This window comes from Fusarium flagelliforme (assembly GCF_020744385.1).
Source record: "Fusarium flagelliforme strain FIESC 12 MPI-CAGE-AA-0113 chromosome Unknown B0J16scaffold_1, whole genome shotgun sequence".
Taxonomy (NCBI): domain Eukaryota; kingdom Fungi; phylum Ascomycota; class Sordariomycetes; order Hypocreales; family Nectriaceae; genus Fusarium; species Fusarium flagelliforme.
In genome coordinates this window covers 3,288,070-3,309,818 of record NW_025763503.1, presented here as the reverse complement: position 1 = coordinate 3,309,818, position 21,749 = coordinate 3,288,070, and the positions used below count along the sequence as shown (strand labels likewise).

General features: G+C 50.2%; 6 protein-coding genes across 6 annotated transcripts; 2 read left to right on the top strand and 4 right to left on the bottom strand.

Moving 5' to 3' along the window:
• Positions 1–222: 222 nt before the first annotated feature.
• On the bottom strand, positions 223–2,156 carry B0J16DRAFT_18974 (uncharacterized protein). Its single transcript, XM_046122777.1, has 2 exons — positions 1,342–2,156; positions 223–1,291 (listed from the first exon to the last, which is right to left on the bottom strand). Exons 1-2 carry the CDS (start codon positions 1,846–1,848, stop codon positions 380–382), a joined length of 1,419 nt encoding a protein of 472 aa, XP_045989035.1. The 5' UTR covers positions 1,849–2,156; the 3' UTR covers positions 223–379.
• An 853-nt stretch (positions 2,157–3,009) lies between these two features.
• B0J16DRAFT_366604 (uncharacterized protein) lies at positions 3,010–4,410 on the top strand. The gene is made up of 2 exons (XM_046130096.1): positions 3,010–3,342; positions 3,401–4,410. The coding sequence occupies exons 1-2, from the start codon at positions 3,253–3,255 to the stop codon at positions 4,259–4,261; spliced, it is 951 nt and encodes a 316-aa protein (XP_045989034.1). The 5' UTR covers positions 3,010–3,252; the 3' UTR covers positions 4,262–4,410.
• A 97-nt stretch (positions 4,411–4,507) lies between these two features.
• B0J16DRAFT_313721 (Ribokinase-like protein) lies at positions 4,508–5,804 on the bottom strand (the record flags this gene model as incomplete). The annotated part of the gene is made up of 4 exons (XM_046125145.1): positions 4,508–5,090; positions 5,143–5,473; positions 5,546–5,651; positions 5,751–5,804. 4 exons carry the CDS (start codon positions 5,802–5,804, stop codon positions 4,508–4,510), a joined length of 1,074 nt encoding a protein of 357 aa, XP_045989033.1.
• Positions 5,805–6,616: 812 nt separating this feature from the next.
• Positions 6,617–8,059, bottom strand: B0J16DRAFT_409017 (proliferating cell nuclear antigen, N-terminal domain-containing protein). The gene is made up of 3 exons (XM_046133068.1): positions 7,872–8,059; positions 7,292–7,765; positions 6,617–7,232 (listed from the first exon to the last, which is right to left on the bottom strand). The coding sequence occupies exons 2-3, from the start codon at positions 7,761–7,763 to the stop codon at positions 6,925–6,927; spliced, it is 780 nt and encodes a 259-aa protein (XP_045989032.1). The 5' UTR covers positions 7,764–7,765; positions 7,872–8,059; the 3' UTR covers positions 6,617–6,924.
• A 682-nt stretch (positions 8,060–8,741) lies between these two features.
• Positions 8,742–11,079, bottom strand: B0J16DRAFT_18752 (Mysoin-binding motif of peroxisomes-domain-containing protein). The gene is made up of 5 exons (XM_046122734.1): positions 10,927–11,079; positions 10,633–10,856; positions 10,110–10,573; positions 9,606–10,057; positions 8,742–9,553 (listed from the first exon to the last, which is right to left on the bottom strand). The coding sequence occupies exons 1-5, from the start codon at positions 10,973–10,975 to the stop codon at positions 8,889–8,891; spliced, it is 1,854 nt and encodes a 617-aa protein (XP_045989031.1). The 5' UTR covers positions 10,976–11,079; the 3' UTR covers positions 8,742–8,888.
• Positions 11,080–11,776: 697 nt separating this feature from the next.
• B0J16DRAFT_328086 (uncharacterized protein) lies at positions 11,777–14,194 on the top strand. The gene has a single exon (XM_046126189.1). It carries the CDS (start codon positions 11,878–11,880, stop codon positions 14,002–14,004), a length of 2,127 nt encoding a protein of 708 aa, XP_045989030.1. The 5' UTR covers positions 11,777–11,877; the 3' UTR covers positions 14,005–14,194.
• Positions 14,195–21,749: the final 7,555 nt, after the last annotated feature.

Here is a 21,749-nt window from a genome sequence, read left to right as displayed (position 1 = left end):
CCAAACAGCCCCGTCTTGTTTCCTTTTTCATCCCGATGAAATGCGAACCCGTCCTTTGACACCATTTATATGCCGCTCAACCGTCCAGCGACCTCTTTCCATCCCTACTTGAAACTGCAATCCGGACATGGGCTGTTGGGTCGGCATCGATTCGTTGGCGCCTCCTCAAAAATGTCGCTAGATCCCTTTACTTCTTCGATACTGCGTTCTCTCGCAAAGACAGAACACACTCCATCCTCCTTTTAACTTCTTAATGTCCCTATAAACAACACTGTATTCGTCATATTCCGTGGATCGGTCGAAGATCGTCGCATTCGCATCGAAGGTTTAATTAAACACGGTGTTTTTCCGATTCTGTTGAGTTGTCAAGGTTAGAAGCTTAGTCGGTGCTGGATCTGTTTTGGACCTCACCAAGTCGAGAGTAGAGCATGTAAAGAGCCATGCGATTGCATTCCTCCGTTCCGGTGATTGTCACAAGTCGTTCGTTGCTGTTATCTTGCGGTTCGTTAATCTTAATAACACTGTTGCTCATTTGTCGTATCTCGTTGATCTTCTGGCCACCCTTGCCGATGATCGCGCCGACCATGTCGTTCGGGATGTAAATCTGCTGGGTGATAGGGCCACCGGGGATCGCGCCGCCCATGGGCTGGGACTGAGGAGCACCGCCGTGGGGTTGGGGACCTGTGTGAGGAGCCATGTGAGGCTGGGCATGGGGAGCTGCACCATAGGCACCTCCTCCTTGCGCACCGCCGTAATGCATGGGCATGGCAGGGTTAGCTTGAGCGGCTGCGTGAGGCGGGTACTGTTGGGGGTAAGGTGCAGGTGGCAGGTGGTGAGAGCGACGGTCGTTGTGGCGGCCATAATTCTCACTTCGGCCGTAGTGACCCGAGGCAGGCTGAGGAGAGTATGGAACAACCTGCATGCCTCCTGGGATTGAACCAGCAGGGGCGCCACTCCGTGTCGCGTATGCGGACGCGGCAGGACCACCGAATCTATCATTTAGCTGCTCGAGCAGGGTGCTACCGACATAGTATGTTGCAATGTGCACGGCATCAGCGACACCCATGACGACCAGTGATCGCTCACTGGACATGGGGAGGCAGGAATCAGACGCATTCAATCGGGCACCAGATGCATCCTGAATCTCACGGATACGAGCACCACCCTTGCCAATGATGGAACCGATCAGAATGTGTGGGATTAGCAGCCGCAGAGGATACGTCTTTGAAGATGCGGTCGAGGATTCGTTAAGCGGTTCATTGTTCAGTGTTCGGATAATCAAGCCAAAAGCCTAAATCACGTTAACGCAAAAATCAATGGATTGAGGAAAGATTGGTATACCTTAGCCACAGCGTCTACTATTCCACTGACGGTAAGGATTCGCTCGACGGCTCCCTTCTGGTAGTCACTAACAGTGCATTTGGCGTTGGAGAGCTTCCTGATGTTGGATACATTCTCGCCTCCCTTTCCAATGACTGTAGCGGCCTCCGGGCTCGAGATAACAGCTCTAATATGAATCCAGGAGGTCTCATCGTGAGCGGCGGCAGATGTTACGGCATTCGATGAGGAAGCAGCAACAGTCGCGGCAGCTGCAGCTTTGGCGTCGGATGCTTGGTCCAGGGCGGCATCGTCGTCGTCTTCAGATTTGGCAGCCCCGTTGACCTTATCGTCGTGGTCGTCGGCAGAAACATCGGCCGGAGCTTCAGGAACTTCGACATCGTCGTCATGCTTGATCTTGTCGAGAGCAGGACGCTTAGCATCAGGCTGATCACCGGCGCGCGAAGGTGATGAGGCTTCTTCCAAGGGGCGCTTGGCCGACTGGGTAGGTTGAGTAGGAGAAGCAGACATCTTTGATGTAATTGGTACGTTCACACGAATTTAGTCCTTTCGACACAGTCGATAATTTGAAACGTTTCGTTCTCTTTTATTGCTTGTCTTATATACACTCAGGGGTTTTCGAAGGAAAACGTGCTGGTGTAGTGACTTTCGCTGGGTGCGCGCTTCGGTGAAGTATTCGTGAAGTGACTGGTGTCGCGCAAGGACGGTGCGGTGCGTGTTGCGGGCTGAATTGGGTTGAATTGAATTGGATTGAATGGAAGGAGAAGGGATTCGAGTCTCGTGTTTAAGGACGGGTTCCAGAACTCTTTCAGCGGGCGTCAATCAAGTACCCGGGAAGATCTCCTAGATTGCTGTAGGCAAGGAGAGAGAAAGGGCGGAGATGATAATCTCGTGATGAAGATGTTGAACGGTTGTGAGGAGATTGTGAAGCGATCGATACTGGGACGGACGGACTTCCTTTAAAAAGCAAAAAGAGGCAGTGCTCAGCTCAAACCTTCTGACCGTGGCGGAGACTCGAGGTTTAATCGATCGCAATCTATCCGTGGCTCGAAACGCGAAAGCGGGATCCGATGGGAAGATATCTCGTCGCGAACTGTCGAAGGATGAGAAGCAGAAACAACTTCTCTCAATGGATCGGCGCGCGGTGTTTTAACTTAGTATGGAGACTAGGCTGTCGCAAAACGGACAGGGAAGGACCGATCCTATCCTAGGAAAAGAAGGTAAGAGAATGAATAAAAAAAAGACACTCTCAAAAACGCGATTATGAGTAATCGCCGAGAATGAACAAGACGAAGAATCTTACGAGGGTGGAAGGGGAAGGATGAGGGGAAGGGGGGAAGGTACGACACGACAAGAGGCCGATAGGTAAGGTAGGTACTCGAGTTGGAGTGAGGAGATTGGGAGAAAGCGGGAGAAGCAGCCCTGCGAGGATCCATCAGAAGGATGGAGAATGCTGAAAGCAGTCACGTGCTTGGCGTACGATGAGGGAAGCTTGGGCCCTTGCAACCTTCCTTCCCGCTGTAGGTAATGGAAGCTTTGACTCCACAAAACAACATCACTACAGCTGTCCTTGTATAAATCATAGTAGACAATTGATTAATTCTCGAATATCAGGTAGAGCTGAATTGATCGACTGCTCTTGATTCTTGTAACAAGCATCACTGCCATAAACTTTGAATGCGCTTCTACAATTAAACTTACCTTTTCGAGGTATCTCTGAAGAGCAAACAAACCTACACTAATAACTTAAGACGCGCCTATCTTTTATTGGCCCAACTCTCATACGTACATTTACACCTGGACCTTCCTACCGCGTCGACCCTCACGGCAAACATCCAGTATTATTCTGTTCAGAGCTGAAAAGTCAAATCAAATCGTCCTTGCCAAGAATTCTGACTATAAACTATCACGAACATGGCGGCACAGGCATACACAGCCAGTCTTGACCAAACACTACGGGAGCTTCAGCAACAGGTTCGACAACATGAAGAAGAGCTAGAACGAGTATGTACTTACTCACCTTCAAACCCTAAAATTGAATCACATACTGACTTCTAATTAGCTTCGGTCAGAGGAACTGCAACTTCCAGAGTCAGTGGTGGGACAATCGCGGATCATTCAAGCTGCGCTCAAGGAAGTGACAGAGTCAGACCCCTTTCTGCCATCGCCAGGCTCTCTGCTCCCAGCTCTGCTAGCCTTGCGCAGAACTCACCAGACGATTCAAGAGTCAAACACTTATCTCGCTTCTCAACGCTCGAGCCATGAGCAGTTATCGCGCCAGCTTGAGGCTGACGAGGCGCGTCTCAAGGACCAAAATCTCCTTGGCGATGCTCTGACCGCGCGGATTGACTCATTAAGAGATGAAGTAGACGCCAACACAAATGTCACTCCAGAAGAAGGGGCAAGGGAGCGACTACAGGAACTCAGGGAGAAGAAAAAGAATTTTGACAGGGACACTTCTAAGCTTATGAAAGTCCTGCTTCGGTTTATTGATAATCATCTGGCACCTATGCTAGCAGCGGAAGAGCTTGGTGGCCCTGTTGTTGGCGATCTCATGGACGTTGATGGAGAAGCATTGGCCGCTGGGTTCAACGCTCAAGGAAAACTCAAAAAACCAAAAGAGACTGCCGACAAAGACGATAAGCGACAACGGAGGATCGATGAGATCTGGGGACAAGCGGCTGAAGAGGGCGCCGGGCGACAGAACGAGGTCACGGCGGCGGCGGCAGAAATGAAGTCGCTTACAGAGGAGCTTCTTAACGCGCTTGCCGAAGCCGAAGGCGATAACTCAGCGTCGTACGTGCAAATACCGCGCGAATCTGCGGCTGCACGATTCTTGGTGCGATCCAAAATCGCGCAGTTTCACCCAAGAGATGCGATGAGGCTCAAGTTGATCGATTTTGGACGAGACCTCGAAGGATGAAGATGAAGCGCTAGATGAATCTTGCGTGGGTTAACATTATGAGACCCTCACATCTCCAAGCTGATTTTACATGCAATATTTACATGTCAGACTTGGCATTACTTGGTCACAGGGTATAGACGAATAAATAAATGAAAATCCCGTTAAATGACGCCTTTTCTCTCCGGCCTCTACCCTGTTCTATCCGTTCTGCTGTTCTCTGCCATTTCTATACCCAACCAACCCAGCTCTATACAGCATATACTCTTATATAGCCTTCGCATGGTATTGAGTTGCTGGAGTCCTCAAGCAATCCAGATTCCTCACCAGTTGCAGCTCAGCCGCCTTACTCTTGACAAGATGTACCTTGGTCTCGTTGTCTCTATCCTCAACCTTCATCTCACCCGTCGTGCGCTCAACAACCCTCTTCATACCCTCGCATGTCTTGGACAGAACCTCGTGCATGCTGCCCAACACCTTTTCAGCCGCACGGGCAAGCGGAAGCTCAGTGGCCGAAACAGAATCATCGCTGAGCCAGCTAGCTGTGTGACGCAGACGCTCGTCGGCGTTGAATACGGCCTCGCGCATGCGGATAACCATGAGGGCCCCGAACATGTCGCCTGTGCCGCTGAAGTAACAGTCGATCGATGGGAAGACGATCTTGAAGAAGCGTGCTTGGCCAGTAGAAGTCATGGTTGAGCCAACGACGGCAAGGTGCGAAGGAGGATGGTCTGGAGCATCTAGGTTGACTGATGTAATTACAACGTGAGGGACTTTGTACTTGTCGTGAAGGACTTGAATGGCCTTTCGAAGGCTGTCCATGTCGTGGATCTTAACCTCGGAGAGCAATCTATTCATGGTCAGTCAGTGGCCACGCACATAATGAAAGAGTTTAACCGTACTCGGCCTCAAACTGGTTTGGGAGAATGAGATCAGCATCGTGGATGAGTCTCTTGTAAGCCGGTACAACTTCTGGAGAGACGTAGATCTTTCCATTGTCGCCCATGACAGGGTCGAGGGCCCAGAAGAACTTGCCCGGCGTGTCCTTCGACTTATCTTTGAGTTCACGGCCTATCGTTCCAACGGCATCAACAGCTTCGGCGCCTGGGATGTAACCGGAGAGCATCACGTCGAAGTCATCTAGGTAAGACTGCTTGAGTCCATCCCACAAGTCCATAATCTCCTGCGCCGAGACTCTTGTTCCCTTCCATTGCTTATAACCAGTGTGGTTGCCTTGGAAGGTGAAAATTATATGTTAGATTGTGGCTCATGTGCGTTTTCTCGTAGTCATCTGTGAAAACTCACTGAACTGAACAGTATTCAGGGCTGCGACATCGCACCCTAAAGACTGTAGCACAAAGACGGCAATCTTGTTACCCACGTAACTAGGACCCGTCAATTCTCTTCTTTTCTGAAAAGAGGGTATTACTCACCCAGACACGACCTAAGTGAAAATTGATGATCAGTATTGACTCGAAATTGAAAATGAGCCGATTCAAGATTTACGTACATGGCTCGCCACCGCGAGAACCCGTGTATCCGGCACTGCATGAACGATAGACATGATGAGATAAGAGGCAATAAGACAATATCCCTAGGACTTTCTCAACAGCTACAACTGAGCCTCGTAGGAAGTTGTTAGATTGGATTCAGCCAAAGGCGCCTTGAGTTGACTGAGTATGAGAGAGACGTCACTGGACAAAGCCTCTTCCTCTACGTCAGCAGATAAAATGTTGTGGTAGTAGATTCTCAGCACGATGGATCTCGATTAACCCAAAGCGATTCTTGTAAGAAAAAGAGACCAAATTAAAAGAGAGGAAGGAAAAATAGGAATCTGGGGTTGGTCAAAAAGAAATGGTAGTTTTAGAATTCGGTTGCGGCGTCCTTGGAGCTGGATGCGCTTATTAGTCACGAGCTTAAATCTAAAGAAACTTGACTCAGACTGGGGATGACAAGCCGGACATGTACAACAGAGCTATTGCCGCTTACCTTGGATTTGGTCCGATAAGAGATAGGGTCAATTGATTTGAATTGGAATTCAATGATAGAGACTATCAAAATAAGACATTGAGGCAATGGCTCAAGGTTGCTAGTGACTTCCATTTGATCTCGTGCCCCGCCAACCTCTGATAAACTGCCCCGCATCGACATCGGGCAGTTCTTGATTGTTACGAATGGCTTCACAAATGGTACATTGTACGATGAGAGAAATACTTACACACTCAGCCACTATATGTCGTGCTTTAGACTGTGGAACATCAGGTGAACATGATCGCATAGCATCAGCAGGTTTCACAGTTCCACTCCTCAACCAAGAACAAACGTCACCAAGACTCCGAAGCCGGCTGATGTCATGACAGCCTCTAATCCAACAAGAATGGTTTTATAGTTTCATTATCGTCAAAACTGGTCCATCGACATATGGCTAGAAAACAGTCTAACTAATACTCCTTGATCTCCATGTCTAGCCTATTCATTTCCACTTTGCCCATGCTCGCATACGTCTCTGATGCCTAATAAAAAAGCTCTCATTGGGTAGACGAGGCTCTTGATATCCGTATTTATTGCATATTCTTTCACACATGCTCCCTTAAAACTAACCACTCGGCCAATTCCTTTTAAACATAAAGGCCAAGCTCATTTTCATGTATCAGGATAGTGTTGCACTACTCAATGGCAGTCGTTTAGTCCTCGTCGCCAATCTTGGGAGCAAGGTAGAATCGGAGGTGGCTTTGGCCGGAGATCTGGTACTCCACCAGGAGAGGGACCTCATTGGAGAGGCAGATGTTGACTTGGTCGGCCAGGGTAGCAGCCTTGCAGAAGTTAACAAGGTACTTGAGAGAGAATGTGAGGGCGACAGGCTCGCTCAGTTCAATCTTGATCTCCTCCTTAGGCTTCTCGAGGTTAGTGCTGCTGCGGAGGGTCACAGAGCCGTTGCCAATATCACCGTTGCAAGCAAACTTGACACCGTCCTTGGAAGCCTCGATCATAACTGTTGGGGTTTTGTTAGATCCCAGCTGAGAATCGTACGGGGTGTGGTGAGAAACTAACCTGACTCGGACATGGCCATGAGATCTGTGCAAATACGTCGGAACTCCAGGGAGGGCATTGTGATGGTAGCGGCGTACTCAGTATCGGGGATACCCAAGTGCTCCTGGTCAATGTCCATAAGCTTGAGGTCGTACTCGCTGATACGGTCGTTCTCGGTGTTCTCGAACTGGAGATTCAGCACATCAGGGCCATCCTCAGCCTTGAGTGTGAGCTGGTCTTCGTTCTGGGCAGCGCGTAGCACTTTGGTGAGAGATGTGAGGTTGACACCGAGAGAGATGTTACGGTCGCAGCGGAAAGGAGAGAAGGCCTCAGCGTTGAGCATCATGGAGACCAGAGCAACGTGGGAGTTGTCCATAGCCTGCAGTTGGATGCCTGTGTCATTGCAGTCGAAGTTGCAGTCCTGAACCAAGTCCTTGATCGCATCGACGACCTTCTTGAAGACCGAGGCCTGTTCGAGTCTGGCTTCCAACATTTCTGCTCTGGTTGTTAGCTTTCCGTCTGTTGGTGAAGTTTTTCTGGTGGTGCATGGAGCTGCCACGCGAAAGGAAAAGGGCGGGGTGACCGTTGCTAGGAGACTTACTGTGTGTGTGAAAAGAGGCAACGGGGAGAGGTATAAAGAATATGTAGCGAGTATGTAGACAAGTGTCTAATTAAGGGAAGAAGAGATGATTGCTTTGAAAGATGTTGTTTTGGGTATGAATGGGAGAGAAAGAGTTGTCTGGGTGAAGAGGATGCAGGTGGTAATGGATGGCTTTACCTTCCCTCTAGCTTAGTCGGTCGCGAAATTGCTAGGCTACCGCACTTTACTAGCAGCTCCATACCGAAGTGGGTAGTCACTTAACGCGCCATTCTCTCAAGATACGCGACGCGTCTCTGAAGCTCCCATCTGATAGCCCCACCAACAGCTATGAAAGCAAGGCTAGGATTGGTCAAACAATTTGATAGACAGGGCGAACGAGATGATGCTGTTATACGTAGTATTTGGTAGATCTCTGACTATCAAAATAAAACATCTAACTTCCACATACTTTGTCTCGAGATTGGATGCTCATCCATGAAACCCAGCTTATAATAGCATCAATGCTTGAATGTTGTAGTTATTTCTATCATACATGGGCAAAGATTAAGGCCCCCTTTGGTTTCATTATTTTCCCAGACAAGATAGGAAATGAGTTTCCGAAATGAAGAGGTTGCCGTGCCGGTTTGCTTTTCCTGACGGCTTTGATGCATACCCAGACTATGACGCCCACAATCTGACTTGGGACGACATCATGTCTAAATACAAATACTCCAACCAAATCCATAAACGCCTAGGCCTCCAGTGGCCTGTCTATTTTGAATCAAAGTGCCTAATATGTATATAAAGAAAAGTGCGTGTCGTCGTGACGCCTCCGGATGCTTGGCGTGTCTATCCATCTGAAAAGGTCCAGTGATGTATCGTAAGTTGATAGCAAGTGTAAGAAAATAGCTTTAGTGAAGTCGATATTGGTCCAGATGGTAGTGCGCGTATTTGAATATACGCGAAAGGTAACAGGCGAGGTAGGAAATGTATAGCGATGGTAATCGTTGGCTTGTTAGTTTCATAAGTCAGACATCCCTACATAGACGCAATCCGCCCGGCTGGCGCACTTGCACGGGTTCGTGGTCGTAGGTTAATAACTGTTTCCAGTTCACGGAGCATGCCCTTGGTAGCATCGACATGTTGCCGAGCAATAGCCTTCTGCTCTCGTTCCTCCCGAACTTTGACTATCCTTTCTTCTCGGGTAAGCATACTTCGTGGCCGAGGTAAAGCAACAGCCTCGAACACTTCCGGTGACTCGTGTTCGGTGGAACCAGCGTATTCGGAGCTGGGAGGAGATTCTCCCGTCAGAGCCTTGAGCGCAGCAGCGGTCCCACCATTCTCATCCACAGTTGTGAGGCCGCTGAGGGAGCTCACAGGTGACAGCAGGGTGCTCATAGACGAGAGCCTCTTCTCGTTTCTATCGATACCGAGTGCTAGAGCTGCCTTGCCCTCCTCCCATGCCGACATTAGTTCCTTTAGATCCATGCCAATGGACTCATACTGCGACATGAGATTCGGTCCAAGTTCTGAGATGTCGCTGGAGTCGTTCAAGCTTCGGTCGGATTCTTCTCGAAGCAATTGTAACTTGGCTTGTAATCCTCTGATGCCGGTGGAAAGGGAGCCTAGCTTCCGGAGCTGGGCTCTCCAACGTTCTCGTCCTGGTGTAAGAGCATTCAACGGCGTTGGAGGAGATGGAAAGTCTAGATGTGTAAGTCAATGGTTAATAACCAACTACAGATGTCAGGAACTCACTATCTTCTTCGCTAAGGATGCTCTTCAACCTGGAATGTGCTGCTTGAGTTGAGTTATTCAAGCTCAAGAGCGATTCCACGGCTGTAGTCCAGCGAAGTAAGTCGTTCGTGTCAGCGTCGGCATCCAAAGCTAAGAGAGCGCAGAGAAATAGCTTCCGAATAGTTGAGAAACGAGCGGCGAGGATCTTGAGGGTTCTTAGTGATTCGGGATCTTCTAAATCTTCATCAGTGAGACCACGACGGGCGTCGGACATGTCGAAGTCGGTTATGTCGTATATATCATAGTATTTTTCTAGGTCTGTCTGTTCCGCAAATCCGTTGACAACTGTGCAGACTTGGTTGTAAGACTCGAGAACTTCGGCAAAAGAGTGCCTCAAAGCTTTGCGTAGTCTCAGACATCTTCGTGTCTGTGTGCGATCTTCTATACGGCTGATTGGTGGCAGAGGAGCGCTTCTATAAATTGGTTAGCCATTTCATTCACACTCGGGGGGCAGCAAAGACCAACAGTCGGTAGCCTCGCGAGACCAGCTCGACCTCTTGTATCAGAGATAGAGCTGCCCCTGTCGCGCTATCAAAGTTGTGAGAATGCTCGACGAAAGAAGTGATTTCGGAAAGCGATTGCGATCTGCGGTAGCGCAACCATTGTCGCTTCATGTAAATCTGTCCCAAAAGCGCCCCAGCTACGCACAGCAACAGCAAAAAGATGAGTCTTTTCTTGGTAACTCCGCTTCCGAGAACCCAACTTAAAACTACTGCAACAGCCAGTGCTGCGAGAACTGATGCGATAATGCCTTCGGTAGATAAGAGTGACTCGTCATTGCTGGACAGCGGGCTTGGTCCGCTGTTGCCGAATTGCGATTGTCCTAATCCAGAATGACCACTTAGAAGCTGAGAAGCAATAATCGTATATCGGAATTGCTCGAGGAATTTGGCGTTGTCGGCTCGATCGATACTCGCTGCTACCGCGGCCTATCACGAGGGTATTGTTTAGCAATGTTGATTGGTCAAGATGGCGCGATTCGACCTACCGAGTATTTCCCACTGGCAGACCGTAGGCCAGATTGTTGAGGAACATTTAGTTGAAGCGCATTTGGAGCTTTGTTTCGAAACTTGGGCTTGACCAGAGGTCGACCGGTCGGCGCAAACGGAGAAGGGCTCGATGGAGGCGATGGACTGGAACGACCGGCCGACGATTCAGGTTCGGGTGTTATTATACCAGGCGCCCAATCTGCCTGGGGTTCATCTCCCTCATCTTGAAGGAATGTTAGTTCGCGGCGAAGAAAAAAGAAATATCCCGCGGAACCGGGAGGGAGGGAGCTCACCTCTGAGGTAGTCGGCGAACGGGGACTCTTCATATACTACTGGCTCCATCTATCTTCTTTGTGACGTAGTCGGGGTCGATAAGATGTCCCACGGAGCCATCGAGCAAAAGTTGTCGATGGAGGTGTAAATCGTATCGTATGCGACGAGTTGTTTTGGTTTGTTGTTGTTATGATGTTATGTCAAGTTGACAGTGTCTTATTCAGGAGAAGGCGACTAGAAGTAATAGAGAAGGCGAACAGGGACCAGCTGGGTCGTCGATGTTCCCAATTAGGGAAGCTCCACGCTCACCGTACGGTCCGTACACGCGGTTCAGTGGACAGCCCCGAGAAAGCCGACAGGGATCCTGGGCTATTGACTGCCTGTCAAAGCATGCGATGCACCGCTATGTCGGATTGTTGGTGAATATACCCCGGAACCGTTAAGCTTGACCTTGCCAGGCGTAATTTCGATGCGAATGGATGCCGTTCATGCAGCCCTTAGCATACAACGTAATAAGATGCAGGAAGACGTAGGACACGGCGTATCAGCGCAAAGTAAAAGGGGATCTGGAGCGGGCTTTTGGACAGATGGGCTTGTCTTACGTTGGGGCCGATGACAAGGGCAGCTTGAGCACCTATCCTATGGATAGGCTTAAGTTATGGCGCAGGCGGAGCAAGGAGGCGCTAGATAGCACAATAATAGCGACTGGGCCTGACCACCAACAGTGGAGTTCGGATCAGGTAAGCCTGAGGCACCAGCACTGACTTTCTATTGGAAAGAACCTGGGGTAACATCTCGCTTCTGGTTGGTCAATACGCGCACGAGCTAAATTCTCAAAGTTGAAGCTCCTCGACAATTCGTTTCAAGTTACGAAAGAGACGCTCATGACATCAACTCTGATCAAACCTGACATCCACTCGCGCAGAGCCTCAATTCGATACGACGACCTCACAATGTTAATACGGAGGTGAATGCCAATATCTCGACAATCCCTTAGGGCTACTCCAATGCCTCGACGATGTGTTATCCCGCATTATCGTCCGGGCATACGCCCAACCCCGAGCCCGTCAGACGGCATCTGGGTCACTAATGCCATGCTGGCTCGAGCCATTGAGCGATTTCACCATGTCTATCCAGTCCCCCGAAGGAGCTTGAGTTCAGTTCCAGGTCCGCTTGAGAGCCGACGCCGCCTAGGCAAGCGACATATGACGGCCATTGTTCCCGATTCTCACGCCTCGCCTTTCCCCTGGTCAATTGAATTCCCTATCGATCTCGGCAAATGGACATGGGAGGCCCCAACTCGACCACAAGATCGGCGGCATAAAAAGGTTGGGTTGCTCGAACGCTTTCTTAGATCCCTCGAAGACATGGATTGCCCGGAGAGCTCGCTCGACACCACTATAATACCACCACAAACAGCAACTCTCTCACCTATAGAACAGGTACTCGTTGGGCTCAGCGAAGATCTTGCTTCTTTTCAAGACATCGAGGACGGGAAGGCATTGTTCAAAGCATGTGAACCTCACCTCATGAAGGTTCTGGACATGATCGATGGGAAGACGATATCCTCCGACGACCTTATCCTAACACTCAACCCGTTCGACGAAACCATCAAGCGTCGGGTCCCAACGAAAGTCGTCGACTATGTGCTAGCGAGACAATGGATTTCAATCATCCATTGCATTCACGACAATCGGATCCGTCCCACCAGTGATGTCTTTGGTGGACACTTATGGCATCAGTGCCTCAAAACAGCATTGCAAATGACACCTCAATCTGTCACATTCGAATTTCTGGACGAGTTACTGCGACTAACCCGACAATTTGAGAGAATCTACTTGGATTCCAATGACTACATTGCTTTGATGCGGGCACATCTCCTCCTTGAGTCTGGTCAAGACCGGCGGGATCCATCACAACCTATATCGACTCACATTTTACGCCGAAATATTTATTTGTCTCGCATGTTTGGTGTCAAGGGTCCATCAAATATGGACACCTACGAACAGTTATCACAATCTTGCCTCGAGAATAGCACAGATGCCACAGAACGACGTTCGATTGCGTTCCACTTATTACTTAAACTGGCCACTGCCCCCGGGCTCAAGATAAGGGAATTCACGAAATTGATCCAAGCGGCTCACGATACGAGCGAGTGGACCGAATCGGAAGTTCGACAATTTGCAGCCCTGCGCCTCATGAACCAAAGCCAATGGAAGTTACGTCCGGAATATTTGCAAGAGTGGTCCGAAAAGCCTACACAACTGCATTCTTGGGCCGCGATGCTTCACTCTGCTTTCCATCGACACGCCAAAAAGCGCAAAGCCAATCTGAGGGCACTTTCGTTTACCAGTGACGCCTGCGGTCAGCTTCATACATTGATGAAGGCTGTCCGTCTATTGCCAAATCACAATGAGATTGTCTCCGATATGGTCAAAACGGAAGAAGACCCTCACTTTGCGCTTATTATGTGGGAATACTACAACGAGGAGCAGTCAACCGCCGATAAATTACCTTGGTATACATGGGCGCGGCACGCAGAAGCCATAGTGATGGATACTGATCTACCTGCCGACCTCATCTGGCGGGTTGCAGAATTCCACCCCGAAAGGTCGTTCAATAAGTTGAACAATCCCATCAGAAAAGGCACAGTCTACACGATGGAGTTTCTCGCCGAGCTGGGACGACTGTACATGAAGCGACCTGATATGACAAACCGGTCGCGCCTGAGATATATCGAAAAGGTCATGAATCTTGGCAAAGCTTCCCGACAACCAATGCCTCAATCTTTGGTGCAGATACTTACAGAAATTATACTACAAGATCTAGAGATGGGTAAGATGGGTCGCAAAACGCGTCTTGAATACTTGGTAAAGAAAATAGAGCAGTTCTGTGGAAGAGAACAGGCACAGAAAGCTGCAGTCTCAATTGATGGTTGGAGATGGACCAACATGAATCAAATGAGACAAACACTACCGATGCCCGCTTCTAGCGTGCAGCATCGCAAGGCCGAGGAGGATAACGAAGAGTTTGAAGTGCTTCTCAAGGCTGCTCGTCGAGAAGTACAAACCCCAGCTATGGCAAGTGCCACTTTTTAGACGGCTTATTGCATTGCATTCGATACCCATACTGGAACAAGAAAAGGAAGGCATGTCAGCGTGGAGTTATGAGAAAAGACAAAAGACTTACCATAAAGTGGAAGTGCCTTGGCGTGCTGATAACAGAAATTCAGGACGAATTATGATAGTATAAAACAAATAAGACAGAGCCAAGTGATGCTCATTGAACATACAAAACCCATGGCTTGACAAGCCGCAAGTAAATTGAGTGATTGGTTGACTTCAGTAAGTCACAGGCATAGTAAGTTATACGCAGAATATTCATGTGAAAACGTCGTCCCAAGTGTCATTACAACGGATCTAAGTTACATGTTGAACATAAAAAATGCAGTAGTTATTCCAGCACCGAGACATCATGTCATGTCATTAGAGAGAATCGTACATGAGAAATAAGGAAAACATAACTCAGATGTAGCAAACAAAGGAGACCCCGGTCATAACAGGCAGATAAAGCAGCGTGATGTGGAAAATCCAAGAAATGAAACAAAACAAGAGCTGATATCATTAGAGCATTCTCCCTTCGCCCCAGTACATGAAACAAGAAAAAGAAACAAAACATAAAGAAAACCGTCGCTGAAAATGCGTTTGTCCATAAAATACCATGCCCCAAAAACACCCTTTATCCTTTTTCCCATTGGTATCTTCCCATATCCTAAACCCCGTCTAATAGTCTACCTCGGTCTGGCCCATCGTTTCAGTCACAAGGCTGATATGACTGCGTGCGCCGATTGAGGTGCTTCCGCCGTCACTTGCTCCAGGGAACAGCTTGGAGCGGGGAACAAGAACCTGGGCTGGGCATACCACAATTTCTTCGTCGCCCTTACCATTATCGTCTCCTTTCTTGACGACAAGTGGGAACAGGACAACTCTGACAATGGCGCCCTGAGTCTCAAGATCTTCGTTCGAGGTTGTGATGCTACCGCTTCGCTCGTTCATCATCGATGCGTTGAATTGAACTGTTGCGGTGAGCTCACCGTCTGCATCATACTCAGGTCGCAGAGGCGGCAGCATCATATATTCAGCTTTTTGCGTACGCATCTCGATCGAGAGACCAACGGCCTCTCTCATGACACGTCGTAGCTGAGATTGAATTTGATCCTCCAGATTTGTTGGTGGCGGGAGAATCTTGCATAGTGTCTGGAAGATGGCCTGAACAACGGCCTCGGTATCCAGATCTCGCTGGCGCTTGAAGCTTTCGCGCTTCGACAGCAAAGTTAAGGTAACGGCACGCCATTGGCGCACCGCTTCGGGAGGGCCGACCTCAGTCAGCAACTTTTCTAGCGACTTGAGCTTCTGTCTTTGCTCTCTGTCCATGCCGAACAAATAGCGAGTAAAGACAAACTCCCAGATCATGTTCATGGTCATGGACATGAATATGTCACGTCGCTTTACACGGTCCCGAAGGTAAACGTCGACATCGGAGCCATCGAGGACGGCATTGTCGAGTCGGTCAATTGTTTTCTCGTCATTGATCTCGTTTGTCAAGCGACAAGCGCGCATGTCTGAGAATTTAGAAAATCGCAGCACCCACTGCTGAACGTGAGAACAAAGCTGTTGGCAGCGGTGATCGAAGTGATCCTCATCACGAATGTTGAGGAAGTGATCATCATGGGCCTTGGCCTCGAGGATCTGGCGTTGCAAGTCGCGAATCTTTTCTTTGGCGGAGTCGAGTTGGGCTCTAAGATCGGCAATTTCGGCGTCTTTCTCTTCAAGAGATTGCTCAGAAGTTCCTTTGGCGCGTCGTGCCTCTTCTAACTCGCGAGCGACAACCGCGTTGCGGTTCTCGAGGTCCGCTACACGACCAGTGTCCTTATTAGCGAGCTCGGCGTTGGCGCTGGTAAGGCCATCATTAACTTCGGTAAGGCGAGTAACTTCGTGTTGGAGGAACTGCAAAGATTGTTTGAGGTTATCGATCTCGGCGTCGCGATCGGCGAGACTGCTGGCAGCGCGTTGACTCAAACTTGTCTCGGCAGAGGCACGAGCTTCTGAGAGCATTCGGTTCTCAGCCATCAATTGCTCAACCCTGTTCTCGAGTTCGAGAACCTGCATGCTCTGTCGGCGGCGCATGCTGTGAGGCCTTGTGGGCGATCGGGGCGAACCGATGCGACCCTCGCCGAAGCCATCCTGGGATGTGTAAGTACTGGCGAGACTATACATGTTATGGTGGAGTTGTAGTTGTTAACTTACGTAGATGTCGGCCATGTCCTTGGCGGCACGGGCACGACCCTCATTTGCGACAGGCGTGGAACTGACAGGCGCAGTTACAGTAGCGGTAGCGGGAGCTGTAGCGGTGTTGTTTTGTTGACGTATAGCCCGCAGATCACCGCTCATTCGCTTATCGGCACGGCGGAGCGGTGGAGTGGGGGTGCCTGACGACCTGTTGATGCCTGGAGATTCAGGCCTAAAATTAAGCGGCTCTGGCGTTCGACGACGGGAGAGGCTCGTGTTAGAGACAGCCCGACGTCCTGCGCTCTCGAGACGGGGAGTTGATCGGCGAACAGGAGATGCATTGTCGGAAAAGCTTCTCTGGCCGGCATATGAAGCTGCAGGATTAGAGTTGGGTCTTGAAGTTGGAGTTGGAGATCGAGTTGGCGTTGATCTTGAAGTTGAAGGTTCAGGGCCAGGGCCAGATCTAGATAGCGTTGACGCTAGGCCCGCACCCGCACCCGCTGCAACGGTAGTGCCTGCAGCGGCTCCAACTGGTGTAAGAACTCCATATTGCTTCCTCTTCTCGGGCTCTGGAGTTGGTCCTGGAACTGTAGGTTCTCGTAGCACCGGCGTGCCTCGAGGAGAGCGACGAAGCCTTCTCTCCGTCTTTGGTTCAGGAGTTTGCATCACCGTACGGTCCAGAGTTGACTGTGGATATTCCCAGCCTTCAGTGTCTACTCCGCTGTCGCGAAATGGCTCTGGACTGCGAGGAGGTTTGCTTCGTCTCAAAGGTGACCTCTCTCCACTGAAACTATCACGCCTGGCTTCTTCACTCAGGCGCCTGCTCCGTCTCTGAAAGCTCGATGCGTCGCTGACAGGACCACTGTTGCGTCTAACCTTGGGTGCTGGAAGTGCGCCCCTGCCTGGTTCGGCTTCGGCCTCAGGAACCTCTTGGACTGGCTCCAAGAGTCTGCTTGGCGACCTTTGAGTATCGCTGAGGTTGGACTCCATACCCAGAATTGGGGTGAATGTTGTGTAGTCTTCTCGTAGCAAACCACCTCTTGGCTCCTCTACGCCGGAGTCACGGCGTAATAGAGGCTGGGGGGACCCTCGTGATAACTCTGAATCTGGACGACCCAGAATGGGACTTTCAACGTCGTTTGAGGTGTTCGGCTGTGGTCTTCGTAATGCTTTCTTGTCTTGTTTCTCAGGCTTCGCAGACCCGTTTGCGGTTGAGACGTGCGGCTTGGGCTTTTCGCCTTGACGGTCTGACTGCTTGCTCTCGTCTGTGTTGCCACGAGGCTCGTCTCCTGATGGCCCGACGCTCCTAGTCCCCCTTGATGATTTCAACTTCTTTTGGGGTGTCGTGACCTCTTCTTTCGCGTTTCGAGTAGTGTCTTGTTCCTTTTCTTTGTCCTTGCGGTCTCTACTGGATTCCTCTGTCCTCCTGTTTGTCTTGTCTTCTTGGACCTCTCGGGGCACCGCTGTCCCTTGGCGACTGTCCTTGAGAGCATCCATGATTGGTGATTTGATATCATTGGAGTCGGATTCATTTTTCGTTGTCGTGTTAGTTGAAGCTTGCTCACTACGTTCATGCTGACCCCTGTTTTTCTCTGTCGGCACCTTATCCCCTTCCTTTCGTTCTCTCTTGGTCTGTTCATTCGCTGTCTTGTCGTTGACCTTTTTAGTACCCCAAGCAGCGGCTGCCGCCGCCGTAACCCTGGCAAAGATTGATGACGTTTCAGGCTTGTTTGGTGGTTTCCCTCTCACGTTGTCTTTTGTATCGTCGACGTCTTTTGGAACCTGGGCTGGTCCTTTATCTGTGTCGGCCACAGTCTCTGGAGAGGTGTCAAGCACAGGCCTGGGGGGTGACGCAACTTGTTCTGAGCCCTTCCGGCGCTTCTTCTTCTTCTCTTTTGTGCTTGTAGCAGGTGGATCATCTGAACCCGCTTCAGTAGTCAGAACTGTGTCCTTTTGAATACTCTGCACAGGTCTCAAGATCGGTTTCGTCGATTGGTCTGCTGTGTCCATTCGTTTATCCTGTGGGGACAGAGGTAACTCGCGCGACTTCTTTTCGGGTAGGATCACAGCAGAGCCCTGAGGGATTGTGGCAGGAATGACCGTTACAGAAGTTCCTGTTGAAGCGTCTGGTCCGGATGGGAGGGCGTCCGGTGTCGTTTTCGGCAAGACTGCTTTCTCAGTTGGCTCAACGGTTGTTGCTGTACCAGACTCAGCCTTTCCATTGTCTGGGACAGAAGCGGCTGTAGGTTGCATGGATTCCGTTATCGGTAGAACCTCAAGCTTATCGTCAACTACAGTAGTGACGGGAGTTGCAGTTCCAAGTTCAGTATTCTTGCCCTTCGGACTTTTCGCTGCAGCAGTTTCAGTGTCACCTTCAGTAACATCCTCAGTAGCTTGGTTGGTTGCTTCAGGAGCAGTGGTTTCCATGGCTGACTGAGTGCTCCCTTGCGTTGGTAAAGATTGGCCGCCTTGCGTTTCTGGCTCGATTGCCTCACTAGCTGGGGGCGTCTGGTCATCTCTTGTGCGAGAAGCTTCAGGCTCCCTAGAGAGTTCCTTTTCTAACGCTAACTTCTTCGCCCTTTTCTTTTCCTTCTTTGACATCTTTGAGTCTGACGTGCTGTCGGCGGTTTCTGCTTTTGTTGGTGTAGAAGGGGTTGGCTGGGAAGAAGAGGGGGCGGAGGTGGGAGCTTGACTGGTAGGAACATCTGGCGTCCTGGGCTGTGTGACAGGCTCATCAACAGAAGGTCCTTGAGGAGGTTCAACTATCAAAGAACCAGCATTGACCGGAGTGGTGATATCAGCATCGATAGTAGTGTTTTCGCCAATACCAGTTGCGCTTGGCACAGGCTCCGCTAGCAATGGTTCAGCGAACAGCTCCGGTGCAGGTGACGCCTGGCGTGCAACATCGTCGAGCTTTACATCACCATCAGTTACAGGATCGATTACCTGCCTGTCCTTCGCTCCATCGATGTTATCTTCGCTGATCTTGAGCCCCTTCCGAACCTCTCTAGTCTGTTCAGTTGGAAGTGGAGAATCCACACTCTGGAACACATCGGAAACAAGTTCCATGGGAGTTTCTAGGTTCCGGGGCGGGTTAGAAGGCTCAAGAAGCGTTGAAGGTGGCTCGGGTGCTTCAGCAGACTGCTGCGTGTCGGGACCGCTTTCGATGGGTTGTTTAGTAGTCACTGCGTCAGAAGGTGTGATATCTAGAGCTTCTTTTGTCGTCCCAGTCTCATCGTCGGCCTCCTTCTGCTTCTTTTTCTTCTTTTTCTTGTCCTTCTTTGATAGCTTTTCAGAGGAGTCAGGTACAGTATCGCGTTGCTGCTCTACTGGTTGGCGTGTTTCGGGCTCAGGCATCGTAGTTGCATCTACTGCCTGCTCTGGCTGAGAATCATTTCCGATGGCAATAGGAATGGGGACTTCGTTAGCATCGGGGACAGCACTTTTTACAGAGTCCATGGAGGCATCTTCAGTACTGCCTTGCTCTACTGGCGCAACAGGCTCTTCGAGTTGTTCAAGTTGTCTCTGAGGTTCAGACGGTTCGACAGTGGTGTCCTCCTCAATTTGCTGAGCAGGCTCAACTACCACATTTTTGGGGGTTGAACGCGCTTCGTTTTTGCGAGCTTGCAATGGTTTCTGTTGTGATTCATGAACTGGTTCAGCAGGTGATGCCGGCCCTGTTCCGGGTGACTCAGTAGGCTCGCCTTTTCGTTTCTTCTTGTCCTTCTGGGAAAAGAACGAGCTAGCCATAGAGAAGATTGAGCTAGCAATACCCTCTTGATGTGTTGTGCTTTTATTCTTTCTTGGCTCAGCAGGTGACTCGATGGATTTGGCGTCATCAGGCTTCTGCTTCACCATGTCATCAAAAGTGGTTTTCGGCATTGTCTCTTTCTGTGGCGTGGAAGTTGGCAATCCAAGAGCGGGCTTTTCTGACGATACTTCTCTGGGGGAACGAGGCTCGTCGTTTCTCACAGAGTCAACAGGCTGTGTGGAGAGATTAATCATACCAACATCCGTATGCTTTAGCCCATCTTGTAGCTCTCCCGATGTCTGGACTTGCTCCAGGCTTGCGTGATCATTGCTGGGCTCGGCGGATTCCGTCTCAGCAGTGTCGAGATTCTTCTTGCCCTTCTTCTTCTTCTTCTTTTTCTTGTCTTCAGCAGGCATGATGTTCGCAGTTTGCTCGACCTCGAGTGGCTCTTCTCCAGCATGTACGTCCAGTTCCGGAACTTGGATATCCTCGCCACCTTTACCAGTAGTATACGGCGTCGACTCTCCTTCAATGGCGGATTTGTCTGATTGGGATCGAGTGGATTCTGTCGACTCCGATTCTTTGGAAGCCGGAGAGACGTCGATAGGGTTTTGGGCGCCAAGCTCTTCAGTAAAAGGAGAACGTCCTTGGCCTTCGTTTGTCTCGGATGTTCCCCGCGATAGTTCCGCGTCTGCCACGCTGGGTAGATCAGTTTCTGCCTCCCGCATTTGGGAGGGCTCAGGCAAGATGTCAAGACCCGAACGCTCTGACTCAGCCGGTCGCTGTTCTGTCGATGGTGGAATCTCATCTGCAGGTGGACTGGTTATGGAGCTGTCTACTATGTTCTGGGTTTTGTCCTCTATCTCATGCTGCTGAGTGTCCTCAACAGACCGGCTTGTTTCTTGCTGCACATCACGCCCAATAGCGTTGTTTGTCTCGCTGGAAGGAGTATCGCTTTCGCCGATGTCAGACTTGCGACTCTTCTTTTTCTTTTTGCTCTTCTTGGGTGAGGCTTCTGTTGCTGGTGTTGAGGGTTGCTCGGCCACAGAAGTCTCCTGAACATCAGGTGTCTGTTCGTTTGATCTTGAAGTTGGATCGGCAACTATATCCAAGTCCGCTTTTGCATCCCTGGGTTCTGTGGCTGGCGCTGACGATAGTTGCTCTGGATCCTGAGCATGCGAAACATCCGTCATGACTTGGGGTGCTGATATCTGGGGATCAAGTTCATGTGATACTAACGGCTCGGGTTCGATTTCCGTGATCAACTCAGCAGGCGTGGTCTCCTTCCCAGATTCTTGACTTGTGGCGTTCTCAGCTGGCGATGGAACAGAGGCGCCTTCTTGCAATTCAGATACAGGTTGTTCTTCGACAGATAAAGGCACCTCGGTATCGATTGGGGCCTCAACTGCGCCTTCCGCTTCATGCTTGTGTTGATCATCAAATTCAACCGCCCCCTCGTTCTTGTCTTGCGTAGAGGGGACATCATCCTGTGGGGTTTCTTGTTGGTCTGGCTTGATTTCAGCGACAGGCAATAGCTCTTGCGAAGAAGGTACGTCAGTGGAAACATGCTCTTGGCCGACTGTGATCTGTCTTGTGGGTTCGGCTTGCTGCTTTGGCTCATCGTTCCTAATTTCCTCCTCTGTGTCATGGACAGGTTTATCCTCATCTGGACTGGAAGTAAGCTGATCAGATGCAGATACCCCCGGAAGTTTCTCAGTCTGCGCATCTGTTTCAGTAAGCTCAGTGGTCATTTCTTCCAGCTGGGCTGGAGCAGGCCGCAACTCAGTGTCGGCTTCGGGGAACG